Source organism: Varanus komodoensis, unplaced genomic scaffold (genome assembly GCF_004798865.1).
Source record: "Varanus komodoensis strain SLA01 unplaced genomic scaffold, ASM479886v1 scaffold8, whole genome shotgun sequence".
Classification (NCBI taxonomy): domain Eukaryota; kingdom Metazoa; phylum Chordata; class Lepidosauria; order Squamata; family Varanidae; genus Varanus; species Varanus komodoensis.
The window spans coordinates 40875279-40901485 of NW_025336481.1; the positions used below are offsets into that span (position 1 = coordinate 40875279).

At 43.8% G+C, this 26207-nt stretch overlaps 1 protein-coding gene across 1 annotated transcript in view; it reads right to left on the minus strand.

The window, feature by feature from the left end:
- Nucleotides 1–10633: 10633 nt before the first annotated feature.
- The window catches only part of LMO3 (LIM domain only 3), a 74711-nt gene continuing 59137 nt past the window's right edge, over nt 10634–26207 (minus strand). Inside the window, exons 3-4 of the mRNA XM_044455452.1 lie at nt 21534–21659; nt 10634–10739 (exon numbers count right to left, since the gene is read on the minus strand). Coding sequence (XP_044311387.1) covers nt 10634–10739; nt 21534–21659 — 232 coding nt within the window. The remainder of the gene's footprint in view (nt 10740–21533; nt 21660–26207) is intronic.

Consider the following 26207-nt stretch of genomic DNA (forward strand, 5'->3'; position numbering starts at 1 on the left):
GCCACTTGGCTTGTGTGCCCACAGAGAGGGCTCTGCGTGCCCGCTGTCGCATGCGTGCCATAGGTTCGCCACCACTGCTCTAGCCAATCGCTCCCTCCCAGCCTAACCTACTTCACAGGGTTGTTGTTTGGAGGTGAAAATGGAGAGAAGAAAGGCTAAGAGTGGTTCTCTAGCAAGGGGCGCTTGGAGGTGAGGCCCTTCTTGCTAGGTCTTCCAGTGATGGGTTGCTCTCCTTGACCAGGCTTACCTGATGTCAACAGTATTAGCTTTTTGATGCCGGGTGGCAACCGTCTTCTTAGATGCATTGGCCATGAGGCTGCTCATGCGGTGTTGATTTTTTGCTTGCTGATGCTTCGTATTGTTTTTAGAGGCACACAAGTCTCTCTGAGTGTCGTATGCTTGTTTGTTTCTATATCTATTGCTTTTATACATTGTTTCTGAGGTTTTAATCTTTGTAAACCACCCAGGGAGCCTTGGCTACAAGCCGTATCCCAATGTCACAAGTGACCTGTGCCTTTCTGGAAGGTATTGCCAATGGCTGAGCTTTGGAGGCTGCTTCTTCAAAGCATCGCTGTCGAGGGAGTAGCAGAGCCGTGCAAAGCATGGGACTTTTGTTCCTGCTTGAAAACCTGAGCGTGCCTCACGTCCAACCCCAAACGCCCGTGCCAGCAAGAGTGGCTTCCGCTCATGATGCCAGCTCAGGCCTTTTCCCCATGCTTGGAGGAGGAAGGTAACTCCATGCAGACTTCCCAAGCGCTGACTTTATAGGATTTTGGAGGGGGCAGTGGGAAGGCGGGAGGATCAAAGGCGAGGCACAAGTGCTGAAGCCCCACCAAGGTCGCTGCCTTCCATTTCCCAGGCCAACTGTGAGAGCAGACATGGCTTGGAAGGTACGGGATGGGTCCAAGGTGGGAAGAAGGGAGCACTCTTGCCTTGTCCAGTCCCTGACCCTGTGATGAGGCACTAGCAGAGAGGAACCAGCGGCTGGCTCTCCACGAGTGGGAGAGAGTATAGGTCTCACAGTGTTACTGAAAGGCAAGGACTGTGGAGAAGTTTCCAGTCTGGGTTCAGCACTCGTCACATGAGCAGAGGCTTATGGTTCACCTTGCTAGAGGGCCCATAAAGTTGCACTGTCTTGCTAGCGGTGAAGTGCCAATAAAGAACTGCACTGTAAAGGTGGGGTTTGGGAAGAGAAGGGAAGGGAAGGGAAGGGTCCAAGTCGTGACTGCCCCGACCTTCAAATGCTTCCACACCACTACGCTCCAGGTTAGAGTCAGTGCAGCGCAGGGCCACGAGGATGGTGGCCGGATCGCAGGGAAAGCTGTATGAGGCGAGACTGAGGGAGCTGGGCCTTTTCATCCTGGAGAAGAGGAGACTGGGAGGGGATCTGTTGGTGACATACAGGTATGTGAAGGGGTGTCACATGGAGATGGGTAGAGACCTGTTCTCCCCTGCAGAGGAGGGCAGGACATGCTCCAACAGAGCAAAGCTCAGGGAACCCAGGTTCAATTTGGACACCAGGAAGTACTTCCTGACAGTTAGGACCCCGAGGGTGTGGAATGGGCTTCCATGGGAGATGGTTGAAGCCCCATCGGTGAGGGTGTTCAAGGATAGGCTGGACATGCACATGGAAGGCATGTTGTGAGCAGAGCGGGGGTCAGACTAGATGAGCCGGGAGATCCCCTCTCACTCGCTCTGTTTCTATTTTTCTGATGTGTTCTGTGTGCTGCAAAGAGAAAATTTACGTAGGGGGCATTCAGCGACAGTCACTCCCACCTGCAGTCTGAAGTGATGTAGGCCAGACGAAGGTTCCTATCAGGAAAAGATCAGGTTTATGCAAATGGGCAGCAGAAGTCAGCAACACATTGGACTGTACCTTTGGTTGGTTCCATAAAATTTCAGCAATACTAATGGCCCTTCTAAGAGGGAATAAAAATGCAGGGGGAACTGTTACAAGAGAATGCTAATGAAACAGGAACAGAAGAGATCAGATGCAATGTTAAAATGCATTAGAAAACTGATATGCAGTTGCTCTGTCGGTTCAATGAGCACAGCCTAACCATCCCGACAGCATCAGGTTGGTATCTCAGATGAGGTTCTTCTTAATAGATCAGAAAGCACTCGCGTTGAGGTTCGGGAGAAAGCTTCCTTTCACCTGTGAGCCAATGGGGCTGGCTGCTGGGTGGGACGAGAAGGTCCTGTACGAAATCTAAGGGCAGGAAGTTAGATGCATCTTCTCTTTGTATTAACACGCAGGGACTTTTTAATAGAACAAAAGATACACTTTTCACCGGTAGGGGAGAGGGTATGTGCAACCCTTTTCTTCCTTTCGTGGGTCCCAAGGAGACTTTCTCTTCTGCTGCTGAGTTTAGCTTTGGGGTGGGGATATCATCTCTTGGCATCATCGAGCGATCCCCCCACATTGAGCAATTTCCAACGGACATTGTGCTGCAGTCCTCCTAAGTGACGTGCCATGTCTTGTTTGCTCCCAGCATCTTTTTTAAGTGGAGGAATTCTGTGCCAGGCCTTGCAGTGTGGAGCTTCTTCCAGGAAAGCGTGTGTTCAGTCCCTGAGGGATGGTTCCCCCCACCACCCCATTGGGGAAGAGATTGGTTGAAGGGGAATGCTTGTACCCGTATCACCGCCAATGAGGAGACTGTATCAGACAGAGGAGGAACTGACGTTGAACCCTTGGCCGCAAGGAATGCACAGCATGGACATAATCCCACCTAGCGCCCACAAGGTTCCTCTCCTGCCATACTAGCATCAGGGAGGTTGGGCCTTGGAGCAGGAAAGGAGGAGCAGCTTGTGCAGTTGTTGAATGGTAGGTCAGCCATCCAGCTTCAGCCTCTTCCCTGAAAAGTGGGAATAAGCAGTTCCTGTTGAGGAGAGCAGGATAAGCTTTGGAAAGCTCTCTGTGAATAACCTAGCACTGGATAGCGGTTTTCCTCTGTCTTCTCGTGTAACAATGACACATGGCCCTCTCTCCTTTATAAAGCTAATCTTGCAATTACCCATTAATAAATATGACACAGGCCAGCCATGCATCTATCTCTCTATCTGCATTTCCAATTGCAAATGATGAATAAAGTGAGCAGTCTTAGAGTCAAAGTGATCTGAGGTGACTCATTAATTTCTTTTTATTATGGGCTATTGAGCTAATTTGTGCTGAATAACATTCTGGAAACATCAAGAACATGAGATACATATACATATATACATATATAAAGAGAGCAAGCTTTTACGCCAAAGACACCCTGAAGAGGCAGAAGAATGAACTATCTGGAGGGCACTTAGACTGCAGGTGGATCAGGCAGCCAACTGGGCAGATACACCTTGATTTTCAATGCCTTTCTCTGCACAAACAGTCTCAATTCCTTCTGAGTCTTGGTCAGCCTCCCTCTGAGCAGTCACTCCGGCTTGCTTTCCTTGCTTTCCTACTCATGCTTACTTCTGAGCAGAAATGCTGTTGACCTTTGCTATGGAGTGGTTCTGCTTTTCTGAACCTTGTCCTGCAGAGGATTTCCCTAACTTGGTTTTGAGTAGCTCTGCAGAGGCTTGGTGTGCTGCTGCGTGAGTCTTCCCTGCTTATTTCTGAGCAGAAAGGCAGATGATTGTCCTCCTTACTTGTGAGTAGACACGCTGTCCCAGATTGCTGCTGACTGGACATGCATCCTAATCCAGATCGGCAATGATGGATTTTAGGGGTGGGGCGGCCTGAGATCGAGTCCTGCCTACCACTGGAATGCACCATCTGAGAAGGTCCGATGTGGAGAAAGTGGAGAAGGAGCCATTTCTCTCTTCCTCCTGTAACACTCAGACCCAAAGGTGACCGGTGGGAGGTGAAGGGGATTGGCGGGAATTTTAGGACAGAGAAAAGGAAGTACTTCTTCATATAGTGCGCGGTTAAACCACAGAATTTGCTGCCATGAGAAATGGTGATGGCCACCATTTTGAATGGCTTTAAAAGGGATTGCACAGATCCGTGAGGGAGGCGGCTAACAGTGACTGCTAGCCTTGCTGGCTATGTGCTTCCTTCTTCACCAGGGGTGGGATGCCTGCATGCGCTGGTTGCTGAGGAGCTCGGGCAGGGGGAGGTCTTGTGCCATTCCTGCTTGGGGAATCTTGAGGGCAGCTGGTTTGCCACCATGTGCCCAGAGCGCTGGACTAGATGGGCCTCTGGTCTGATCCAGCAGGGCTTTTCTGATGTTCTGATGTTTTTATAAGTGTTTTGCCTTAGAGCTTGTTGGCTTTGGATCCACACTTTGACATGGGTGGGTGATATTTGCTGCTCTGCCTCAGGGGAAGGCCATAACATCTGTAAGCCGCCCCGAGGCTTCGGCGAATGGGGCGGCATAAAAATGTTTTAATAAATAAATAATAAATAAATAACATCTCTGTCATCTTTAGCCAAGATGTCTACTGATCCCTGGGTCTTTTCTCCCTGCAGAGCACAGTAGTGGGTCCTCCAAGATCCCTGGAAGGTGGAGCACCTCAGGGTATAGATAGCGTCTTCAAGAAGATGTCCAAGTTTGGCTAGAGGTGAGAGGCTTTATCAGGAAATGGTTAACAGGCAGGTCACTGTGCCTGTGGGTGACCTGCCTGTTATTGTTATTAGTGTTCTGCTGAAAATTTCCCCAATTTTTGGCCCTTATTATTCCATCTGATAGCAATGGAATGGCTTTTGAAAAAAAAAAATCAAAGGAGAAAAACAGAGAAAATCCCAGAGTTTGGGTTCAGGGTCCTTGTGCTGTCTAACAAGGTAGCTGTGGGAGAAGTCTTAGTCTGTAGCTGCCTTGGCAGTCTGCACATCAATAAACTTCATGGGCTAAGTCCTCCCAGAGTTTTTTTTTTTGGGGGGGGGGGATCAGAAAGTGGAAGCAGTATGGGAGGCTGCAGAGCAATGGAGAAATGCGTACTAAGAAGCAGAGGAAACCCTATAGTTCAGTGGCCAGGTAAGCTCAGAAACACCACCAAGAGAAATCTGAAATAAATTATAAAATGTCTTTTAGAAGGCATTTAAGGAGTCTTTTCCATGGGGGAATAGAACTTTCAGGAAATTAGAGGACCCTGGCTTCCTCCTTCCCTGGAGATGGATTCCCTCCCCTGCTAGGGCTAGCAGGGCTATCAGATCTGCATTAGAGATGAAATATATTCTCAACCACTCCTTGGAAATTTAACATTTGGAAGGTGCTGAATCCTGAAGAATGGCAACAAGATCTGAGCTGCCATTTCTTGGAAGGCTTTCTCTCAAAAATATTCCCAGATTTTTCTTTTTCCTATCCTAAAAATAGAAGGCTACTGTGCAGAATTTTCTGCAGTTATTTCTTCACAACATTTATTCAAAATGCTGACCACTTTCGCTCTGGAACAATGCTAGAAATAGGGCATTGTGGTAGATGCAAAACGAAGGCCATGTTACAGATAAATCCCTTAGGAAAAGAAAGCTGGACAATCTGGACAATTGTGAGTCCTACCAGTGGAAAAGAGATCCCAAGTGCAGGCTAACATAGAGGCATGCAAATTGAAATAATAAATTAAAATAAATAAAATGGCTGGAAGAATTTCTCCTTGCCTTGGAGAAACTTGGCGAAATTGTCAATCCACAGAGTTGAGAATTTAGAGGCCATTTGTGCACTTCTGGAACCATTACTTGCATCCATGGGTCTATTAAGTGTATGATCTACCCAGAAAACCTCTGCTGGGCAACTTGGTGCTGATACAATCATGCTAATGGTATAAGGTGTTACTACTACTGGCAATGAAACAGGCAACATGAACTCTGACCTGTGACATGCTGGAGACAGGCTCTGAGCTTTTCTCCACATCTGCTTCAGCCAGCCATCATCCTTCCTATTCCGGCTGATGGTTTTGTCTGAACCCAGTCAAGGTGACAAACCATGATGAAGAACCCACAGTTCACAACTGAACAACAGGCCATGGGTTCTCTTTGAGGGTTGCTTGTGGTTAATAAGCCATGGCTTGTTAGCGCCACTGGGTTCAGAGAACACAACTACCCACATTTCACCAAAAACCCATGGGTTATCGACAACCCCTGCACAACCCTTCAACCCTGTCATTGCCTGAAGCTTCTCACTTTAGTAAAGGGCCACTCGGCCTCTAACCACTAGGAGAACGTGCATAGGAGCAACTTTGTCAAGCACCCGAGTCAACCTCACCTTTCAGAGGGCCAACTGGGCAGGTGTCGTCTTACAGCCTCAACTGGACATCACAGCGGGGTGACTGGAAACCAACTGACCTCATCAACCATGGACAGCAGCCCATACCGGTAGGTTCCTTATTGCTACAGGACTCAGCAGATGTGGACCCAAAACTACTTGGCTGTAACATGCTCGGTACGGATAGAACATCTTTCAGGCCCATTCTTGTCAAGGGCATAACCTGCTTAATGCATCTTCTACAGAGTGGCATGAACTGATTGTCATGGTGGCAACGAACCTTTGGGCATGTCTGAGGGAACTGGACTGGATATTTAACCCCTGAGAACAAAGAGGTCTGCAGGGTGGTCCCCACACCCAAATCCGTGTCAGCCCTGGTAACTTGATTTTGCAGTGATGGGACATGTGCGTGGTGAGTTCCCAAGTTTATTTTCCCCCACTATATTAAAAACTCCCCAACTATACTTGGCGGTGGCAAGATGTTTTATGATCTCAATGAACATTGTTGCCACACTGAGAAGGACCAGAGCATGTCACTCTCCTGTCTGTGGGCTCTGCTTTTTAATTTCGCCAGTGTTAGTGCCTTGCTGGGCACTGGAACTGCCATGAGCCAAAGGCTGGATTATCTGGGGGATTTCTGAATTCATTGCCATGCAAGCATATTAATTGTGCAGGTGTATTTGACTGACTGGGGGTGGGGGGTGGGGACAGGTTGCTTCTCCTGTGCAGACTCCATCGAAAAAGACACGGACAAGAAAAATGAATCTCTTTTTGCCACGATGATGCTACTGGACAGGAAAATAAGTTATTAAAACATCTGCTATGTACATATTGACCCATGCGTGTTCCTTGTGATAGCATGTGCAGTGGACTTTGACCCAATGGCGTAGACCTATGATCTGCAACTAGGACACAGCAGATGCGTTTACCTTTTGCACTCATGCCATGGCAATAGGACAGCCTACTCTCCTTTTGTTTACGGTGGGGGAGCATGGTCTGCAGGCGGTGGAAAGCTATGCTATATTTAAACCACGTACTCAGTATCAGGTTAGGATTTAGGAGGATTTTTTAAATAGCCCATTGAACCACAAATGGGCAAATTGATAATGTAGTTGGACAAAGCCGCATGGGCAGAACTTTCAGAAGAATCAATTAAATGTTTCAAATTATACCCAGCAATCACCCCTTGATCTTCTGTTTTTTGACAAGATTTGTTCTAGGCACAGATGATAGCAAACTGCCTACTGCTGATAACATTATAAAAAGCTGCTTAGCATTACACAGGGTAGAAGGGAATCTTTAAAACACTCACTTTACCCGCAGAGGTAAAAGACACTAACAAAATTGTTTTCCCACTGTCTTTTTCCTTCCTCGATGGGCACTTCTGTTCTTTGCTATTGTAAATCATTGCAGGAGGTGTTATTTTCTTCTTTCAAAGAACACTGAGAAATGTGATTTAAAAACAAGATGTCATCATTGGCGGGGGGAGCCCCATAAATGCTCACCTGGCCATGTAAGTATCATGCACTCAGTGACAAAACATGTGCTTTTCATGGAAAACCCCCCAATTTCCAAGCAAGCCAAAGGTGATTCTCCAATCTCCAAGCAAGCCTGGAAAAGGACCCTCACTCTGAGCCTTGCTATCAAATGTGTGCGCATATGAAAATAGCTACAGATCCCAGTGGGCCACTTAATATAAAGGCACACACACGGCACATGTTCTGATAACAATTCTTCCACAGCACTGGTATCATGATCAAAACTAGGAGCATATTATGAAAATCATAAGCCCTAGGCCAGGACGTCAAGAAGAGCTTCTTTAACTGCTAATTCTTTTAGAGATAAATTAGTAGGCCGAATCACTAGTGCTGTATCATGGAAAGGATGTTCCCTTGGCAGTGCTCTTCTTAGCCTGATAAACAAATCAAAACTAGCCTTGGACCAAGGAAAGCTTTGTTGAAATGCCTTTTCTGGCATAATGTGAATTACATTTCTGGTAATCTCAGTATGGACAAATCTAATAATGTGGTTTCTTTTGATATCATTTTTGCCTTTCTTCAAAACTGGGTGAAATTTCTCCTGGAAGTAACAACCACATTCTCATCTACTTTGCCTTGAACCCAGCATCCTGGGAACAGGTAAGATATAGTCTGTAAACAGCTTCGGTGAACTGAATTGGACTAAAATTGCAATCTTAGTAAAGCCATGTTTTCCTCTAAACCTGTCTCCCATCTATGAAATGGGTACAAAATGAGGATGAGGTTCTCACAAAACTAAATTTGAACATACAGATTAACGTAGATTCTCAGCCACAAGTTGCTGTGTTGTTTAGTCATCAATTCCCAGTGATGGATTATTCATGAAAACACATTTAAAAAGTAGCAAAACTCCCAGGAACCTTTGTGCACCCTTACTGCACAGCTGTGCTTGGGATCAACATCTGGCAGTTCTGGTCAGAGGAGTCCAAGAACAGACAAGAGGTCCCCCTGTGTGAAGCACTACAGATCATCAAAAGTTCTCAATACTTGGTAAGGGGGACCAGTGGTTCTGCTGAGCTATGTCATCCTTCCTGTTGGACCAACGCTATGATTAAAAGGGTGGCACTGGCTGCCAAGCAGAAACCAAAAGCAGATTTTGTTCAGATGGCTGGGCTGAAGCACAAGAAGGGGTAATGGTAGGCACTGAGGTCATGATGATGGTGTTCTTCCCTGCGGACTGATGTCGGTAGGCTTACTGGGCAACTAGCTGTTGGCCAAAATAAGAAAGGGTGGGAGAGTGTTGAGAAGCACTAGCTGGAGATATTGCCATCCAATCCTTAGATTTTATTTATTTTTAGACTGCCCCACCCCAACAACTTGGAATGGATAACAATAAATTAAGAAACAAAACAAAATACAATATCCAGTTAAATTTTGATCAAACACATCTACAAAGTAACAGATGCTAAAAACTCAGCATTCTACTGGAGGCGCTACAATTCCATTCCCTCCCAAGATGGCAGCCCAAAAGCAAAATGCCTGACAAAGCTTCTGAAAGATCATGCAGCTTTTGGTGAGTCTCCCGCATGAAGGAAGGGGATCCACAGATGTACGGTTCATGCCGTTCATGCCTCTTTGAAAGGCCCAGCTGTCTCAAGTTGGTGCACAGAAGGAAACCTCAAGGGGGCGCTCTTGGCCAACGTTACAGCTGAGATAACCATAGAGGAAGGGAGACAGTCTCTTAGGTATGCTGGACTCAAACCAGATAAAGTTTAGGAAATACACTGATTTTTTTTTAAATAACGTTTCTGTACAGGAGCAGAAATCACTATGCTACATTAAAATAACTTCAGAAATATATATATACATACAAAATTTTTACATGACACCCAAAGGCACTGAGTTGTACTGGGGCTCAGCTCCTTACTCCCAGTTATAATGGAAATAAGCAAATACATATTTCCACCCCAGGGAGCATTCAGAGCATGGAAGCCCCCAAGATAATTAAAACGCCTGCTCCGTAAAGTTGAAAACTCCTGTCAATAAAATGAAAAACAACACTGAATCCTGTGGCAAAACAGGAAGTACTTTCCATGAATTATGTTGAAATAAAATGCCTAATATCATTCCCTTAAAAAGAAAAGAAAGCAGCTTGCTGCAGATCTTCTGAAAGACCCCGAACCGTAACAACTTCTGTGCTGTCTGTTGCTAGAATGATAATCCAGTCAAAAGTTAAGTACTTATAAATCCCATCCATTTCAATGGGAGAGTTAAGCATGCACTTAAATATATCCTGTCCAAGTCAATGGAACTAAGTATTTAACTTTGGCGAGATCTTGCCCATCACTTTTAATCAAAGAGTTCAAGTGTCAATAGCATTATGTCAAACTCTTCCATGGAGAATAATGCATGGGATTGCCTCTTAAAACTCTCTTTTTTTGGTTTTTTTGTTTGTTTTGTTTTTACTAGAAAGATACAGCTCTTTCAAAATAGCTGGTAGATACAGAAAGCTTAACTATACAATAAGGGTTGGACACCGATTGTACTAAATGCAACAATACAAATAAGCAAACGGGAACACAAATGGTAACACAATAAAACTGTATTACATTTGTGCTTCAAATATTACAATACATTATATACATTAGTCCAAAATAAGCATCTCATGCCAAATGACACAAAAAAGGGAGGGAAAGAAAAAGGAGAAACCCCAAAACAGCAAGCCAAACAAAACCAAAACCCTTCAGCAGTATGTACATTATCTTTTAATAAACATTCAACTTTGAACTGGTGCAAGTTTACTACATATATTTGCAGTCCGCCTTTTATTCCACATCCTGTCTCCCTATATCTATGCTATTCAGTAGGTTCTGCCATCATTTCTTATATACATGTTGAACGAGCAACAGAAAATAAAAGTAAAAGAAAAGGGTTAAGAATGTAGTGCTTCAATATTCTTAGCGGTGAGGCATCGTATCAGCGAACTTGGGGTGCATAACCTTCTTTCATTAAACCTTCCTCATAGTCCGTCTGGCACAGAATCATGTTGTTCTTTAGGAAAAATTTGTCTCCCACACAAAACCTGGAAAGACAAGTGGGGTGGGGAGAAAAAGAAAATGAGAAACCCCCCACAGAGGATTCAAATTGCATTACATGATACCAAACAAACCTAAACCAGGTGATGTGTGTCTTTCAGACTTGGATTACTGCATCTCACAAGGCCTCTTCGTTTCTGGACTGAGAAATCAGCCTATTGGGTAAGTATGTTATCCATGGTTTCCTACTAGAAATGTGTACCAACCACAGTATTCAGTTTGGACTCTGATTCAAACATTTCAGAAACAGACCAATTCATCTTGGAGCAATTCTGAAGCTACCCTTTCAACTTGGAAGGCAAATCCAAATTTGGGTCTGGAAATCCACAGATTTGTGTCTTCCACTGAGAACTGTTGGAAATCAGAAAAAACGAGTGCAGCTCTTTTTTGAGGGAACTCTGCAGGCCTTGCCGTCTCCTTGTGGAGGGATGAAACCTATCAAGTGTCAGACAAGTAGATGCAGGGGCTTTAGATACCTTTAAGTTCTCATATAAAAAACCCTGCCAACACTTTTATTTCTTCCTGGCAACTTTTGACAAATTTTGCTGGCCTAGTTGCTCTTCCTGAAGGAAGCCCCTTCTGATGTGGACTAATGTGTTAAGTTGGCCACCTCCCTCCTGCTGCCCATGGCACTGCTGAAGCCATGAGGAAGAGGAAGCAGCAGCCCAGTCATTGGGTTTAGATCCGAGTCCATGTCCTGCTAGATTCTACCACAAAGACTTTGCATTTTCCCCTCCTAGTTGCTTTTCCTTTTCTGTCCTAACTTGAAAATGGTAAACCTGCCAGCAGGGATCACTTGTAAGTGACTTTGGAGTCCAGCTTTTGGGATAATTTACATGACAATGGCACACATTGTATAGGTATCCCAGGATAAGGAACATGCAAAGTTTTGGAAGGATAGGTGCAGAGGCAAGTGACTTAAAATGAATAATTTAGAAAATTAAGGCTTTGTTTTGTTTTTTAAGTGGATATGTGGAAGATCTAGTGGCAAAGGCAGAAAGATGTGAACATCTGGCATTTTTTCAAGCCAGCACCCAATCCTACAGCTTCCCCAAACTCCACCAAAGCTCTTAATGTGCCTGCTTTGGGGAGGGAGAATTAGCAAAGCACAATGGATTCTGAAAGAGTTCTTCGATACATCACTGCAGCATATGTGAGAGAAACCAAAGCTCTGAGAATCTTGCTGAAACCTTCACTATGATTAGAAACTAGAGCTACCAGTCATAAAGCTATAGCCCCTCCCCTCCCTCCCTCCCAGTGTTCCCTTTGTATGGCAAATATGGGGAGAAATGTGTGTACTTTTGGAGACACACTGCCTGGATCTTTGCGTCACTCCAAGACCAACTTGGCTAATCAAGCTTTGGAGGGCTCAGATCCAGATTTGCTTCTCTTTGGAAGAGTTCTGCTTCAAGTTGGACAGCTGAATTTTTTCCAGCTAGCCCCAGTTTTCTACAGGATTCAGTCAAAAACAAAACAAACCTAGAGTTTTTACATGTGCAACAGAAAATCACCATCTTTTCCCAGCAATACAATAAGTACTCAAAGAAGAGTCCTTACAAGCTCAACAAAATCCAAGCAATTGGGTAGCATTTTGAGCCATGCAAAGGAGAGCAGGTAATTTTTGTCCCGCCAGATGTTTTGGCCTACAGCTCCCATCAGCCCCAGCCATAACAGCCAATGGTGAGGGATCATTAAAATTATAGGCTAAAACCTCTTGAAGGCTGCCCACTGTTGATCTAATGTGCTCTTTGAATGTTTTCTCGTTGTAACCCTTGTAACATCCACAGAAGGGCAGGCAGTGTGTATCACTAGCAAAGGCCAGTGGGTAACTGGCTTGACCACGCATGGGTGCCTCAGCCGTTCCCAACCTCCAGCCTTCCGCCCAACTTTGAAAGTGATGAGGAAATGGATTGCTGCACACCTGCATAAACATGCAGGTGGCAAATTTTGCATCAGGTTTGATTCACTGTTCTCCTTCCTCTCTTTCCCTCTGGGCTTACAATGTGGTATTAGGCTTCAACAGCATGGCAAAAACCGCACTGGATGGCTTCTTCATGCTCACTCATTTTTTAGATTTATATCCTGCCTTTTTCCTCTTTTAATGAACTCAGGGTGGCTTTGCATCATGCTCCTCCTCCTGCTCTCAATCATCTCCCAACAACCCTGTGAGGTAGGCTGGACTGAGAGTCTGCAATGGGGCCTGAGTTGCCCAGTTGGCTCCATGGCTGAACAGGGACTAGAACCCTGATCGCCTGAGTCCCAACCCTGTACTCTTAACCACGCCACCACTCTGGCTCTCAATTCAGTCTACATGCCCACAATCACACGTTTGGGGGCCTGAGAGGGGTCATGTGAATGAGCCAGAGTAATTTCACACTAAGTGTGGCATATTGCGTTGCTCCCACAATGGGTTTGCTTTCTTTCGAAAGAGGGAGGGGGAGAGAGAGAAAGTTCTCTTTAAGGGAAAGAAAGAAAGAAAGAAAGAAAGAAAGGAAGGAAGGAAGGAAGGAAGGAAGGAAGGAAGGAAGGAAGGGACCCCCCCCTCAACACAGACACCAAGGGGTCTCTTGGCGTACACACGAGTTTTGCTAATGAATGATTTTGCATCGGGGGTCATATTCTGTTTGTGGCAAATGCTCCATCTATAAAAACATCTTGGGAGGAGCTATGTGCGACATTCCAATTAAAAGAAAGAGAGTCACCCAAATGAACTTCTTAGCATTGATGTGGATAGATGAAAACTAGTTCCCCTCAGCTAATTACCCACTTTAGACTAGAAAGTATTGTTTAATTCGGTAATGGATTACAATGTTCTTTTTTGTCGTATAATTTTCCAAACAGCGACATCTTGGACACAATTAGGAGTAGAAATAAATGTGGATTGTTTACGGTAGATTTAACAACAGAGTAGCTACGGGAATAGGCTGTATATGTACTTAATTGTAACAATTTAACCTTCAAATAGCAGTGTCTGGTGTAGTTGACCCAGTAAAAGTACATATAATTACACATATTGACCTTCCCAACCTCTGATAGCTGCCCCCTCCCTTTTATCAGTCAGTCAGTCAGTTTCTAATGATGTTCGAAGCAGAAATCTGAGGGAATTGTCACAGAGTAAATTGTGTGTTGAAAGGAGGCCTTTAATGTTTTGTGAAGTTGTGAGGTTTTAAATGGAGCAGCAGTTGGACTGATTTACATTTGTAAAGATTGGAATGCTAGACAAACGGCGAACCCATTTATTTTCCAACTGGGTAGCTTTGGAAATTTATCCTTATGCTCACTAAATAGAGTGAGGGAAAATAGTGTAATAAAAAAGTGGATTGAAAAGAATTAGCTTGGCTCCTGAAGGAAAATTGGGCTGTTTATTTGTGGACTTTCCTCCCCCTCTCAACCCTCCCCACTCCTTTCTCTTTCTCTCTTTCCCCCATCTTTGGATTAATTCCCACTCACTGTGTTTGACTGAAAATACAGATAACAGAAGGGTTCTGAAAATGTTTAAGTTATTTATGGTCAAACTGGTTTCATAGAAAGCACACTCCTCAATCCAGATCTCTTGCACGCTCAATGTATTTATTTTTAAATATCTCATTATATTCCACCTACATTTTACTGAATGCAGCATTTGAAAGTAGAAGACTGCAAAGGCACACCAGCTTTTTCCAAACTCTAGTTTTGCAGGTGGGGAGGACCTTAAAAGTTTTGCTTCTGCTCTGCTAACACAAATCAGTTTTTTTCTGAAATTAATCAGCTAATTTTAATTGGCTCATTTTTGTCCCAGGTTACTCAGGAGTTGCACCATCTTCCTATCATAACAGTATCTATTACTAAATGGGTTTCCACCTGCCACTGTGGATTCCTTGCAAGAAAAAAGGGGAAATCAATGTATTTATATTATTATTATTATTATTATTATTATTATTATTATTATTATTATTATTATGTGCATATATATATATATATGCACACACATTTTTAAAAGCAATTCACTTGAAATCATAACTGCGCAGGTTATGGTGGAAAGAGAATAAAAGGTTGTGGATCCATCTTTAGTCCCCTTTCCAGCTTTCCTCTTCCCTCCCATCTCAGCTCAGTGCTTAACATTGCAATGAGAGGGAGGCGCCGTCTCTCAGGGGGACCCACAGCAGCATGGCGTTGCCCCTCTTGTCCCAGAGTGAGTTCAGCTTCGGCCTTCCCAAGCTGGCACCCTCCAGGGCAACACCCATCATTCCCAGACAGCGTGGCAGGCTGCTGCACCGCAACACGACAATGGTAAGGTGCATCCTTTCCGCAGCTGATAAACTCGGCAGTTCCAGGCAGTGCCGATAGACATGCTGCAGTCCAGAGATGGGGGGATTTGTTTTCACCCTCTCTTCCTTTGAAAAGCCACTGCCATGCAGGTAATGCCAACTGGTGCCACACAGTGCTTCCTGCTCTCTCTTCTCTCTCACTTTGTGCAAAATGAGCTTCTCCACCCCAGTGACAAGCCAAGCTTGCAAACACACTGCAAGCTCACCCACAGCAAAGAGGGCAGCCGTTCCCTGCCCTGCTCAGCTAACAGGAGAACGGCTGTGAAAGCACCGAAAGGGCCACCAAGTCACTTCCTTCACTACGGCATCAACTTCTCGAGTTTCTACCTTCCCAGGGTTCTGGGCCCACTGAGTGGAGAACAGGCCCATCCAGCACAGTGCTGACTCAGCCTGGCAGTGGCCCCCTCCGGCTGTAGTCGTCCAAAGACTTGGTTGTAAGGAGGGCTCAAACCAGTCTCCCATCTCAATCATCACAGGAAACTGCGGTTTAACAGGCAAGCTGAGGGATTTCAAGAAGGGGTTGTGTGCAGGCACAACCCTCATTTCTGGCTCCAATGCTTTGAAATCAGATCAGCACTCGTCTTACACTATCGTTCTTCCATCTACCATGCCACTGTTAAGGGGACTATTCTGCAAGGTGGAAAGTGCAGGTTGGGCCCAATGGTTTTGCTTCCCCCCGCCAAGAAAACCCCTGTTGTGCTTCCTGCCGCTCCTCTTCCCAGTGGTTGCAGGCTGAACACTCTCAAAAGGAAGTCTTTCTATTTGGCTAAGCTGGCCGTGCAATGTAGAACGCTGATCTTCCAGATTCCTAAATCACGCTGGGAGGTTATGGGCTCCATGTTGCAGAAATCCAGCCACTTCATCCTGCGACAAATGACAGGCTACAGGAACAGTGATGGCGGCACGTGGGGGAGAGAGACGGCACCTTCTCCCTTCAGAAGAGCTACTTTCATTCCTGAATCAGATCGCCAAATCTTGCATTCTCAACTGGCTGTGGGTGTCCACAGCTGAAAGCAGAGATCTCTTCCATCAGCTGCTATTTGATCCTTTAACTGGACAAACAAGATACTGAACCTGGGAAATTCAACTATCTGGCTCTACCCCTAAATGAGTATAATCCCTCTCTGTTCTGAATTCAAAGTCCTGTCCTGTATTAAAAGTCTGGGTGAGAAACGGTTTCCCAAAAGTGTTCCAGCAGTGTGTGTCCACAGACTACATCAAATCTAAGAAAACAAAAGGAGAGCCTATTAATCTGAATTACAAAATAGCTCTCTTTACTACTGCTTTTATTGGGCCGAATCCAAACTTAGGCACAACAGGGCTAAGGGAAGCAGGCTTCTTCATCCCCCTGTGCAGGGCATTCACCTTTAAAAAATAAATTTGGAAGAAATGTTTCAGTTAAAAATGTGGGCCTTCAGTTAAAGATGTTCCATGACATAGGTCTGAAGCCCCCTTTGTTATTCTGCGGCTTTGAGGATTGCACACAATTAGTAATGGGAATTCCAGAGAAACTTTGTTAAGGGCCAGTTTAGCGATTGATGGCTACAGGGCCGAGATGGCTTTACGCCCCTTCCTGTGTCAGAGGCGGAATTCCTCTGCATACCCGTGGCCAGGAACACTACCAACCACCTTTGTGACTAGCATCTACCATTTCTGCTGGTGAATATGTACGTCCTTACACTGAAATCCCTGCTTGGGTAGCAAAAGAGACATGGCCACGTCATTTCTGTTTTTCTACAGAAGGAAGGAAGAGCACTCACTTGCCAAACTAAGTAAGATTCTCTCCCTACACAGAAAAAGAAACCTACCATCCTTTATACTGAAGGTAACAAAAATTACCTGCCTTTTGTGACTGATAAAGATTAGCTGACTTCTCACATTAGAGAAGTTTGTCTTGTACGGGATGAAGTGACAAGACAATAACTAAGTGCTAATTGTGCATAACCAGCGCTAAAGATATGTAGCCCCATTACAGCATGCAATAAATGAAGCGAGCAACGAGAACGTATTAGGCACTTTTAATAATGACACTAGAACAGTGGTTTGGAGCAATGAGGATAGGAAAGGCTTTTGAGTTTCAATGCAAAATCGTGCGCAATTATTTCTTACTTGAATGGATTCTACTGGTAGGGTAAGGCTGACCTTATTTTGAATGCAGGCTCTTTAGTTCTGCACCAAAACAAGGCTGATGTATAGCAACTGTAAATGGCCCTGTAACTTCTAATTGCTTAGCATTATTACATAGTTTAAACAGTGGTTATTACTTGTCTGATATTTTAATTTTCTGCACAACGTGATGAAAAAGGTCAATTTGGCTTTGTTTTAGAATGTAATTGTAGAAAGCTATAATTATGGCAGCTGCACAATTCCAATTGCATGAGGGATGCTCAACTGTAAAAAAATAATTTTAAAAGTTAGCAACAAAGGAGAACAGCCTGGGCTGCTTCTCCCATCATTTTGCTCCCCACGTTAGGGTGGGGCACTCCATCTATTTGCGTCTGTGTCACTGCTGCGTGCTTCTAATATTAATTCTGTTCCATTTCCAAGCTAAGTCTTTCTTCTAAGTAGCTCATGTGGATTGGGATTTTTCTGGGGTCACCCGTTGGGAGGGATTGGTTAAACTTTCTTGTCCCCGTTTGTCTGTAGTCCTAATGAATATCTGCCAGTCCGACAGACAAAGATGCAAATTATGCATTTAGTGTAACAGGCATGCCTAAGCCTTCACAAATTACATTTTAGCGGCTTCTCAAGACCTGTCTTAACAGTGCAATCCTATGCATCTTCCTTCTGAAGCAAGACCGGCTGTCCTCAATGGGACTTAATCTCAGATAATTGAGAAAAGGGTTATAGTCTTAATAACGCACCAGGAGAAATGAAGAGGTGCTCTATAAAAATAGGGAATAGTGGTTTCCTGAGAGTTAGAACTACTCCTATGCTCAGTATTACACTAAGCCATCCTGTACAATTTCTGACTTCAGTCTAGCTTACTGGGCACCAGTAGCACTGCACAGCATGGCAGGGTTGAAGCACCCAGAGGTTTTCATGAGTAGGGACAATTCATCTGCCAGCCACCTCAGATTTCCCCATTACTTCCCAGTTCAGCAAGCAGTCCTCACATTACCCGGAGGAGAAACAAGTTTCCCAGCAACACCATATTCTTTGATGTTGTAATTCGCAGCATTCTGGGAAGGCCTGGTCTAGAATGGGTAACAAGAACGCACTGGATGTATAAAAGACCTGGTCTTGGTGGAGATAGAACATGCTTGGATGGGTTTGTTGATAAGGATCAATGTCCTGCATGAATTTCTGGACTCTCCTTGGAGACACAGCTATGAGACCTGCAAGTCAACACTCCAGCACTGCAAGCTGTGTATTCTGATCAGTCAGGTATTGGCAGCTCCCGTATTTTTGCAGGACAGTAGATTTACAGAGGGCTTGGTCAGCTGCCATGCGTGGCTTGCAGCCTATGTTCAGCTTGATGGATCTGCAGGTCCGGACTGGTCTTCTTGAGAAAAAATCCTACTCCACTGGTGAACTGAGTGAATGCTTGAGCTTACTTTGTGGCCTCAAGGGCCCCATGAAACTTGGGATGTGACAAATTTCTGGTGACTCCTGTTCTCCCAATATCCACTGGGACTCTTTTGTCTCTGCTGGCTCTATTGCATAACACGAAGACCCAAGACTTGTGCTATGAAGCTTTTGAAGATCAAAAAAGTAACTGAGTGACCCCATTTTGAAAACAACAGGGTCATTTTTAGAACCACCAAAGCACTGTTGCACAAGTGGTGGTTCTCTGCAAATGAAATAAGAATGATGTTGTAAGCCGCCCCAAGGCCTAGGCAAGGGGCGGCATAGAAATGTTTAAATAAATAAATAAATAAATAAAATATCATCCCACACGTTCAAGAAGCATCTCCAGCTCTTAAGTTGTACAACGCATAATGAGCGAGTAATTTGGACATAAGTTCCTCTTGCACTGTCATCTGGGCATTCCATGCTCTAAAGAGCCAGGTGCTGATCCCACACCAAGCTTCATGAAAAATGATAATCTAATTTTAAAAATTGCAAAGGGATCGAGAGTTTAATTTCCCAATGTAAGCAACACAGGCATGGCCATGCAAGACACTTCTGTACCTTAAACTTTTCATACAAGTATAATTAAGTCCTGCCTTTTCCATGTGTGCCTTTTGCTTTCCCATGCCTTTTAACTTAGGAAGTTGGTCACATCCCAAGCATTCCCATATGGAAATCCCTTTGAAGCAGAAAGTACTCTGCAACCAATGTGAATATGTAACAAAAGAAATTAGAAGATGTATTTATATGACCAATATTGAGAATCCAATCCTATACAAGTACAGGACCCAATCCTATAGGACTCAATAGGACCTATTTCTGGAATGTACAAGACATTTGTGTTTTTATTTTATATATATATGATTGTGTGGTTACCCAGGGGTTACATTCTGTTTCCTAGGCAAAAGTGATTCCTGCAGGGGAAAAATTAGCAATATACAATAAAGTTTTGTATTGCACGGCATGAATGAGCAGAGAAGGCAAGAAGTCTGCTAATGAATGGAAGCCTAACCAACATCCAAGCACACCTCCCTGCTCCACCAAGAAAGCTGAGAAACCAGCCCAGCTTACAGTTCCTTTTAAAGACGCCAAACTGCTCCTTACAAGATACTTGGCCTGAGAGATATAAAATACCTTTCCCCGGGATGGCTACAATATGCAGGCCACTCTCCTATCGGCTGGGTTATCTGTGCCTCAATTCACCTCTCTCTTTCCCCGTTTTTGTAATCTACTCCTCCTACATCCAGTCTGCCTGGAAATGTACCAAATTCATCACTGTCAAATGTCACTCAATCCCTTTCTTCATGGAATGGCTACATGAAGCCCCTTCTTCTCCCCTCTTCTGTATCAATGTCTCTGTAAATGCTGCCCAAACCTGATCCCCAGCCCCCATTTACTACCATTAAACACAAGACACATCTAGTTTGTTTCAGATGTCTTTTTGTCTTGCTGCTTGGAATGATCTCCTTCTCACCATGAAAGGGGGGTGCATTGTGTATTCGGTTGTATGGGTGGTAAAATGGCTGTACGTCCATTTACTACAACAGCCTCCCTAGGCAGGTATGATTAGCAGAGCTGTCCTTTATCCTGCTTGTTATTTTTAAATAAATTCACTAAAACTCAAGGTTTGATCCCCCCGCTCCTGGTCTCTTCCAGAAAAGTTCCTTTTTACTGTTTTTCAACTCCAAAAGTCCTTGGGCACACAGAAACATCTGATTACACATGTACATGTATCAAAGTCTCTGGCTTTTAAAAAACTGATAAAGTAGTAAAAACAAACAAACAAACAAACAAACACCATGATATGAAGATTTGCAGTCCAGTAATGTTTAAGCACAGATACCAAAATACAGCCCAGATTTAGCTTAACAGTTTTTCCAAAAGATGCTCCAGATAAAAAACCAAGCATATATGCAAAAGGAAGGGACATCCTCATGTAGGGATAGGCCAAATCAGGGAAATAAGGCTCATCTGAGCTCACCAGACAGCCTGCCCACTTCTGATCCTATGACTAGAAGTGGGTCATGACTGTTCACACCTCCCTCTGATCTCTAAGACACACATTTCTTAAACTGCTAATGAAATGTGCGCAGATAACCACCTGAAAGCCCATGGTTCTAGCGTGATTTGTGCAAACCTGGCTTATTTGTATAATCTTCAAAAATTCCGCACATGGTTTTCAGGTGCATATTTGCATGCTTTCCTTTAGCAATTTAAAGAATGCACCAATTTTGGTTCCTCTTACAGATGGATGTCCAACTTTCAGCATAGCAAGGGCTGACAAAGCAGAACCCCAGGGCTGACAAAGGGAATATGATAGACCGAATCATAAAAAATCCATTGGATGTTCACCCTGTGACAGAATCGTCAAATGGGACAGTCACAGGGGGCTCTCTTCAAGGTGCCCTTGGTGATCAGAGATGTTAGCAACATCAAGGGAGAGCTGTCATTTAAGCCTGATATGGCAGCTGCATTCAGTTGTAATGCTCAACGAATCCAATGCCTCTCCTAAGTCTCTGGCATGTGAGCTATCCCCTTCCGCAAAAATAAGAAGCTTTCGCTCCTTGTTTCCCCTTGGACTAGCATCGGATTCTAGTTTGCAAACAGTCCACCTAGGAACCAATGCAAATTGCTGTGTGTGAAGAGGGAAGGAAGCCACTGAACCTGTTGTAATGCTGCACTGCTGTTTAGCATTAGGGTGGAGCAGCAGAAGGGTGATGGGGCATCGAAAAACGCAGCGGTCCCCAACGTGAATTATGCCCAAGCCATTTTAGGTCATTATTGGGCAAAGCCACCTCTGCCCAGAGGATGAGAGCATGATCTTGTGCTCTGTACCATCCTATTCCAGGTCAGTGCCAAGTTGGCTTCTGTTCATGAAAGGTGACCAACGAACGCTCTTACCTCTGATTACAAAGTTGACATGCAAAGCAGTCCAGGTGATAAACATTGTCCTTGGCCCTCATCACCATTTCAAAAGCAGGAATGAGTTTGCTGCAGGCGGCACAGTTTCCTGTAACTCCAAATAACCTACAGGGAGGAAACACAAAGAAGGAGGGGAGAGAAGGTTGGCTTGGAAGAAAAAAGGTACAGTACAAAACAAACATACCTCCATTGTTTTCTTCTCCTAGAAGCAGAAAGCTGTATCTGATTTCTCAATGAGATTAATGTCTCTGGGTCAGACTGAAATGTAGCAACACTTAGGCTACTGGGGAGGGGGTGAGAAAGAGAGAAGCCCCCTCTCCTCTCTACTTATAGATGACCATTCAGCCATTGTAACTTTCGGAATCAAGGGGATACTTTAGGAAATATTGCAGTGCTTGGTTTTAATTCCTCAGAAGTCCAGTCCAGTCCTTCATGGTCTAGAGCAGCATTCTGCAAACTGTTGCCTTCCAGATGTGCTGACCACACTGGCCGAGAATGATGGGCGCTGCGACCAGCACACCTGGAGGGCATCTAAACCTTATTTGACGGGGTTGCGAAGGAGGAAGGATCCTGATTCTTGGGCTGTGCGGGGAGAAAAGAAAGGAAAAAACAACCTGAACTACATTAGCAATGCATCCGTCAATAGCATGGATGGGGTGGGTTTGTTTGAAAATGGTTCCTTGGATTTGGCAGTAAATATGGGACTCTGCTGTAAAACCTTGGCCCTAGTGCCATTTATTTATAACACACACGCTTTCCTATAAGAGGAAATAATACTTTGGTGCCAGCAGGGAGGGGAGGCTTCTATTCTAGTCATTTTTGACACCTAGTGCTAAAAGCTTTACCATTATTAAAGAACATTTTATGAAGAAGTCATTTAAAGCGTCAGAAAGCATTAGTGGTTCGTGCCCCTTACAACCCTACACCATGCTTATAGCTATGATTATGTTATTCAAGTAGCCTATTAAAGTAAATGAGGCAGTCAACTATATATATAGCCACATTAGGAGTGCAGGGATATTATACTGTAGGAACAATTTCAAATCTCTTCTGAAATGTTTTAACTTTGGTGTTAAAAATTTTCTCTTCCTAAAACAGATGCACATGTTCCGCCACTGCCTTCCCCAGACACGTCGTTCAACACTGTGTTTTCTTTCCCTCAGCTGGTATGTTACAAATAATAAAATATTCCTACACACATTTCGATGGAAGTTTAATTCTGAAATGGGAGGATTATAAACTTTGTTTTTTCGCTGAACACACTACCAGTCTTTGAAATGAACTTTAATGTAAAGCTACTTAATACATGCAAATGGATTTTTTTTAAAGCAGTGCTCTTTTCTCTGTATAGCAGTTAAAGCCATTTTCAAGTATGATAGAAAATAGATGAAAATGCCACATCTGCCGCTTCCCTTTTTGCTCTTCAACATCAGGCTGACAGCAGAAAAATATAATGGCTCTCCAGGGAAACACCAAATTAAAAGCAGTTCTAAGCTAATGAATTCAAAGGTGCTACAGTAGAAAACTTGGTCTGGCAACACACACAAGGAATGCAAACCTTCCCAGTTTGTAAAACTAAACCAGCTATGCCAGTAAGCTCACAGGACTCTGGTACTGGCGCAGTCTGCACATTTTGCATAATACACGTTGCTTGTTTATTTTTAAAGTTCTGAACCATTTTCTACTGATTGTCTGATATGCTGATTATTTTCTGTGTTTTTGTAAAGTTCAGAGAGAAAAACAAAACCAAAAACCCAAGGCTTAATCATCAGCTTCCCAGTGTTCATCAACTCCTGTTAGATTTATTATTCAAGCTCGTGTCAACTTCATTTTGCTAATTGTGAAGAGTGATGATTAAAATTAGGAATGCGTGTGTGCACACACATGCGACTGATTGTCTGTCCAGATTCCCTCTCTCAAAGAATCCATCCGGGCAATCTTCAGACATGATCTTGGTGAGTTTACTAGGTCGGAAACAAAATGGATCCGGCAAGAAGACACGAGGGCTGCTTCCCTACAGCAGGGCGTGCTGATGCTCCTGCTCGGAAAAGAAGCCAAACAAAAGACACTGCTTTTTGTTTTGCTCAATTCAGCCACACACATACACATTTGGAGCTTCTGGGTCCTTCAGGTGGCCATGCATCATACTTTACTGCGGGTGGTCCTCTGTTTGAAGGGTTGTCCTGCCCAAATCTTGTCTATGGCTAAAGGACCATCAAAAGGCAGAGAAGCACCAGTCTTGCCATTCGATCAGCAAGAAAAGGCAGGCAGGCCATCTGGTCACAGATCATGCAACCAGGATACCTACCCAGAGGGTTGGTTGTTACCTAACACAGAAACAGGACACACCTGCATATCACTGCACAGATGCATTGCACACTAGGGTGAATAAAAATCGATGATGATAATATTAATATTAATAAAGCATGGATTTTTTTGGATTGAAATGGGATTTTTAAATTTTAAATTGGATTTTTTAAAATAAAATGCTTTTTGAGGAAAAACCTATCATAGATTCCACTTAATATGTACTATAGTCCAGAGGTTATTCATCATGAAATAAGGATTAGTTTTTAATGATGTAGCATGAGGCTGTATATTCGTGCAATGTTTAAATTTTTTGGTAAATGAATTCCATTAATCCATTCACAATGTCATGCTCTTCCAGTGGTTTCTGTATGATTATTGGGCAAGTTTCCTACCTAGAAGATATTATCACTTGGTTTTGCAGTTCTCAAAACTGCAAAGTTGTGTCTGCAGAGATCACATGCCGCTTCTGCACAGCAAAAGTGCTATAAAATAAACATACTGAGTTAAGAAAAAGACTTTACTTTCACTGTTCTTTTGCAAATCTATGAACACAGAATCAACCCCTTACCTCTTAAGTGCTGCATTTCCAAAATCAATCAATCAATCAATCAATGAATAGAAGAAGACTGTTGGAAGTGGAACAGATCTGCACGAGAAGCTAAGTGTGAGGAGGTGGGGCAAGGAGGAAAAATGAAAGTGAAAGCTTTTGGGCAGAATACATCACAAGAAAAGATCCTTTGGATCACTTCAGATCTTTTTGTGTATTTCCTGAGGTTTATGCTATTATTCTTTTCCAGGAGAAGAAAATGTGTAACAGCAGTGGGCCGTAAAAGAGACCCAGTCCAGGAACATTTTAACAAAGTTCCTGTACGGATAAGACCTGCACGCATGCAAATTATGTGGAAACCCATGCTTTAAATCTAGTCTTACTGACTAGTGATTTAAATCAAATCCACCCTATTGTACAGTAAGGATGGGTGAGAATTTCACTTCAGTTAGGTTTTCCATAAGAATTTGTCAAAATTAGCCAAGTGTTTCTATCTGGGAGCAAAAATAACTATAACTTCAGTTTAAAAGAAATGGAATGTGAGGGAAACTGAAACTGTTCTTGATACACAGGAGAGGAAGAACTTGAGATTTTGAAAATCTGGTTGTCGGAGGAAATGGAATGGAAAGATCTGCTGATTCCAATCGTGTGTTGACCATGTATAGAGGAAGACAAGGGGTAGTTTGCATCACCTCACCTCAAAAGAAGTTAAAAGAGGCATATACCTGCATATGTATGGATGCAAATTTAGGAACTTATTAGCACAACTTAAATAAAAAGGTAAAGGTTTCCCCTTGACATTAAGTCCAGTCATGCCTGACTCTAGGGGGTAGTGCTCACCTCCATTTCCTAGCCGAGGGAGCCAGCGTTTGTCCGCAGACAGTCTCCGTGGTCATGTGGCCGGCATGACTAAACACCGAAGTGCACAGAACGCTGTTACCTGCCCACCAAAGTGGTACCTTTTCATCTATTTGCATTTGCATGCTTTCGAACTGCAAGGTTGGCAGGAGCTGGGACGGAGCAATGGGAACTCACCCCATTGTGCAGATTCGAACTGGTGACCTTTTGATCTACCAGCCCAGCAGCACAGCGGTTTAAACCACTGCGCCACCTGAAATATATTCACATTTGAGAAGACTGGCGATGACTAAGTCTCCTGATGCAGCAGTACAAGCCTATTGTTCTCCCTTCTTTTGGTCTTTACCTTTAAACCCAGATCTGGACTGCATAGCCTTTCAAACAGAGGACTGTCCAAGGACTGCAGAGGAAAATGGCCACCTTATCAGATGCCATTAAGAATTCTGATTCTATTCCAACCAAGGCCTAAAGTCTTCTCACAGACTTCCAAATACATGTCATGACTGAATATTATCACGACTTTTAGCTATAACATTAAAAACACCAAAATAAAACCCATCATCCAGACCAGACGAAAACTGACTTAATTTTTCCTGTGGTTCAAAACATTCCAGTGGAATGCCTTTCGCTCCAGCTTTGGTGGGTAAAACTTCAAGCCCTCTGGGAAAACACCACCAAAGCAGTGCCCTGACAAAGGCCAGTCTTAGCTTTTCTTCTAGTATGTCAGTACTTGCAAATGTTTATCTTTATTTTTGCTGATCTCTATGGAATTTTAGGATTGGAAGAATGAGGAAAGATGTCACTAGATACCTTTATCTCCGACTCGATCTAAAGCAAAGCATCAGAAGTGTTACACTGCAGATACAGGATAAAAACTGGATTCTGCCCAAGACTTCTTGGTTCTGCAGAAGAACTCCTGTGTCTGTTACTTATTTAAC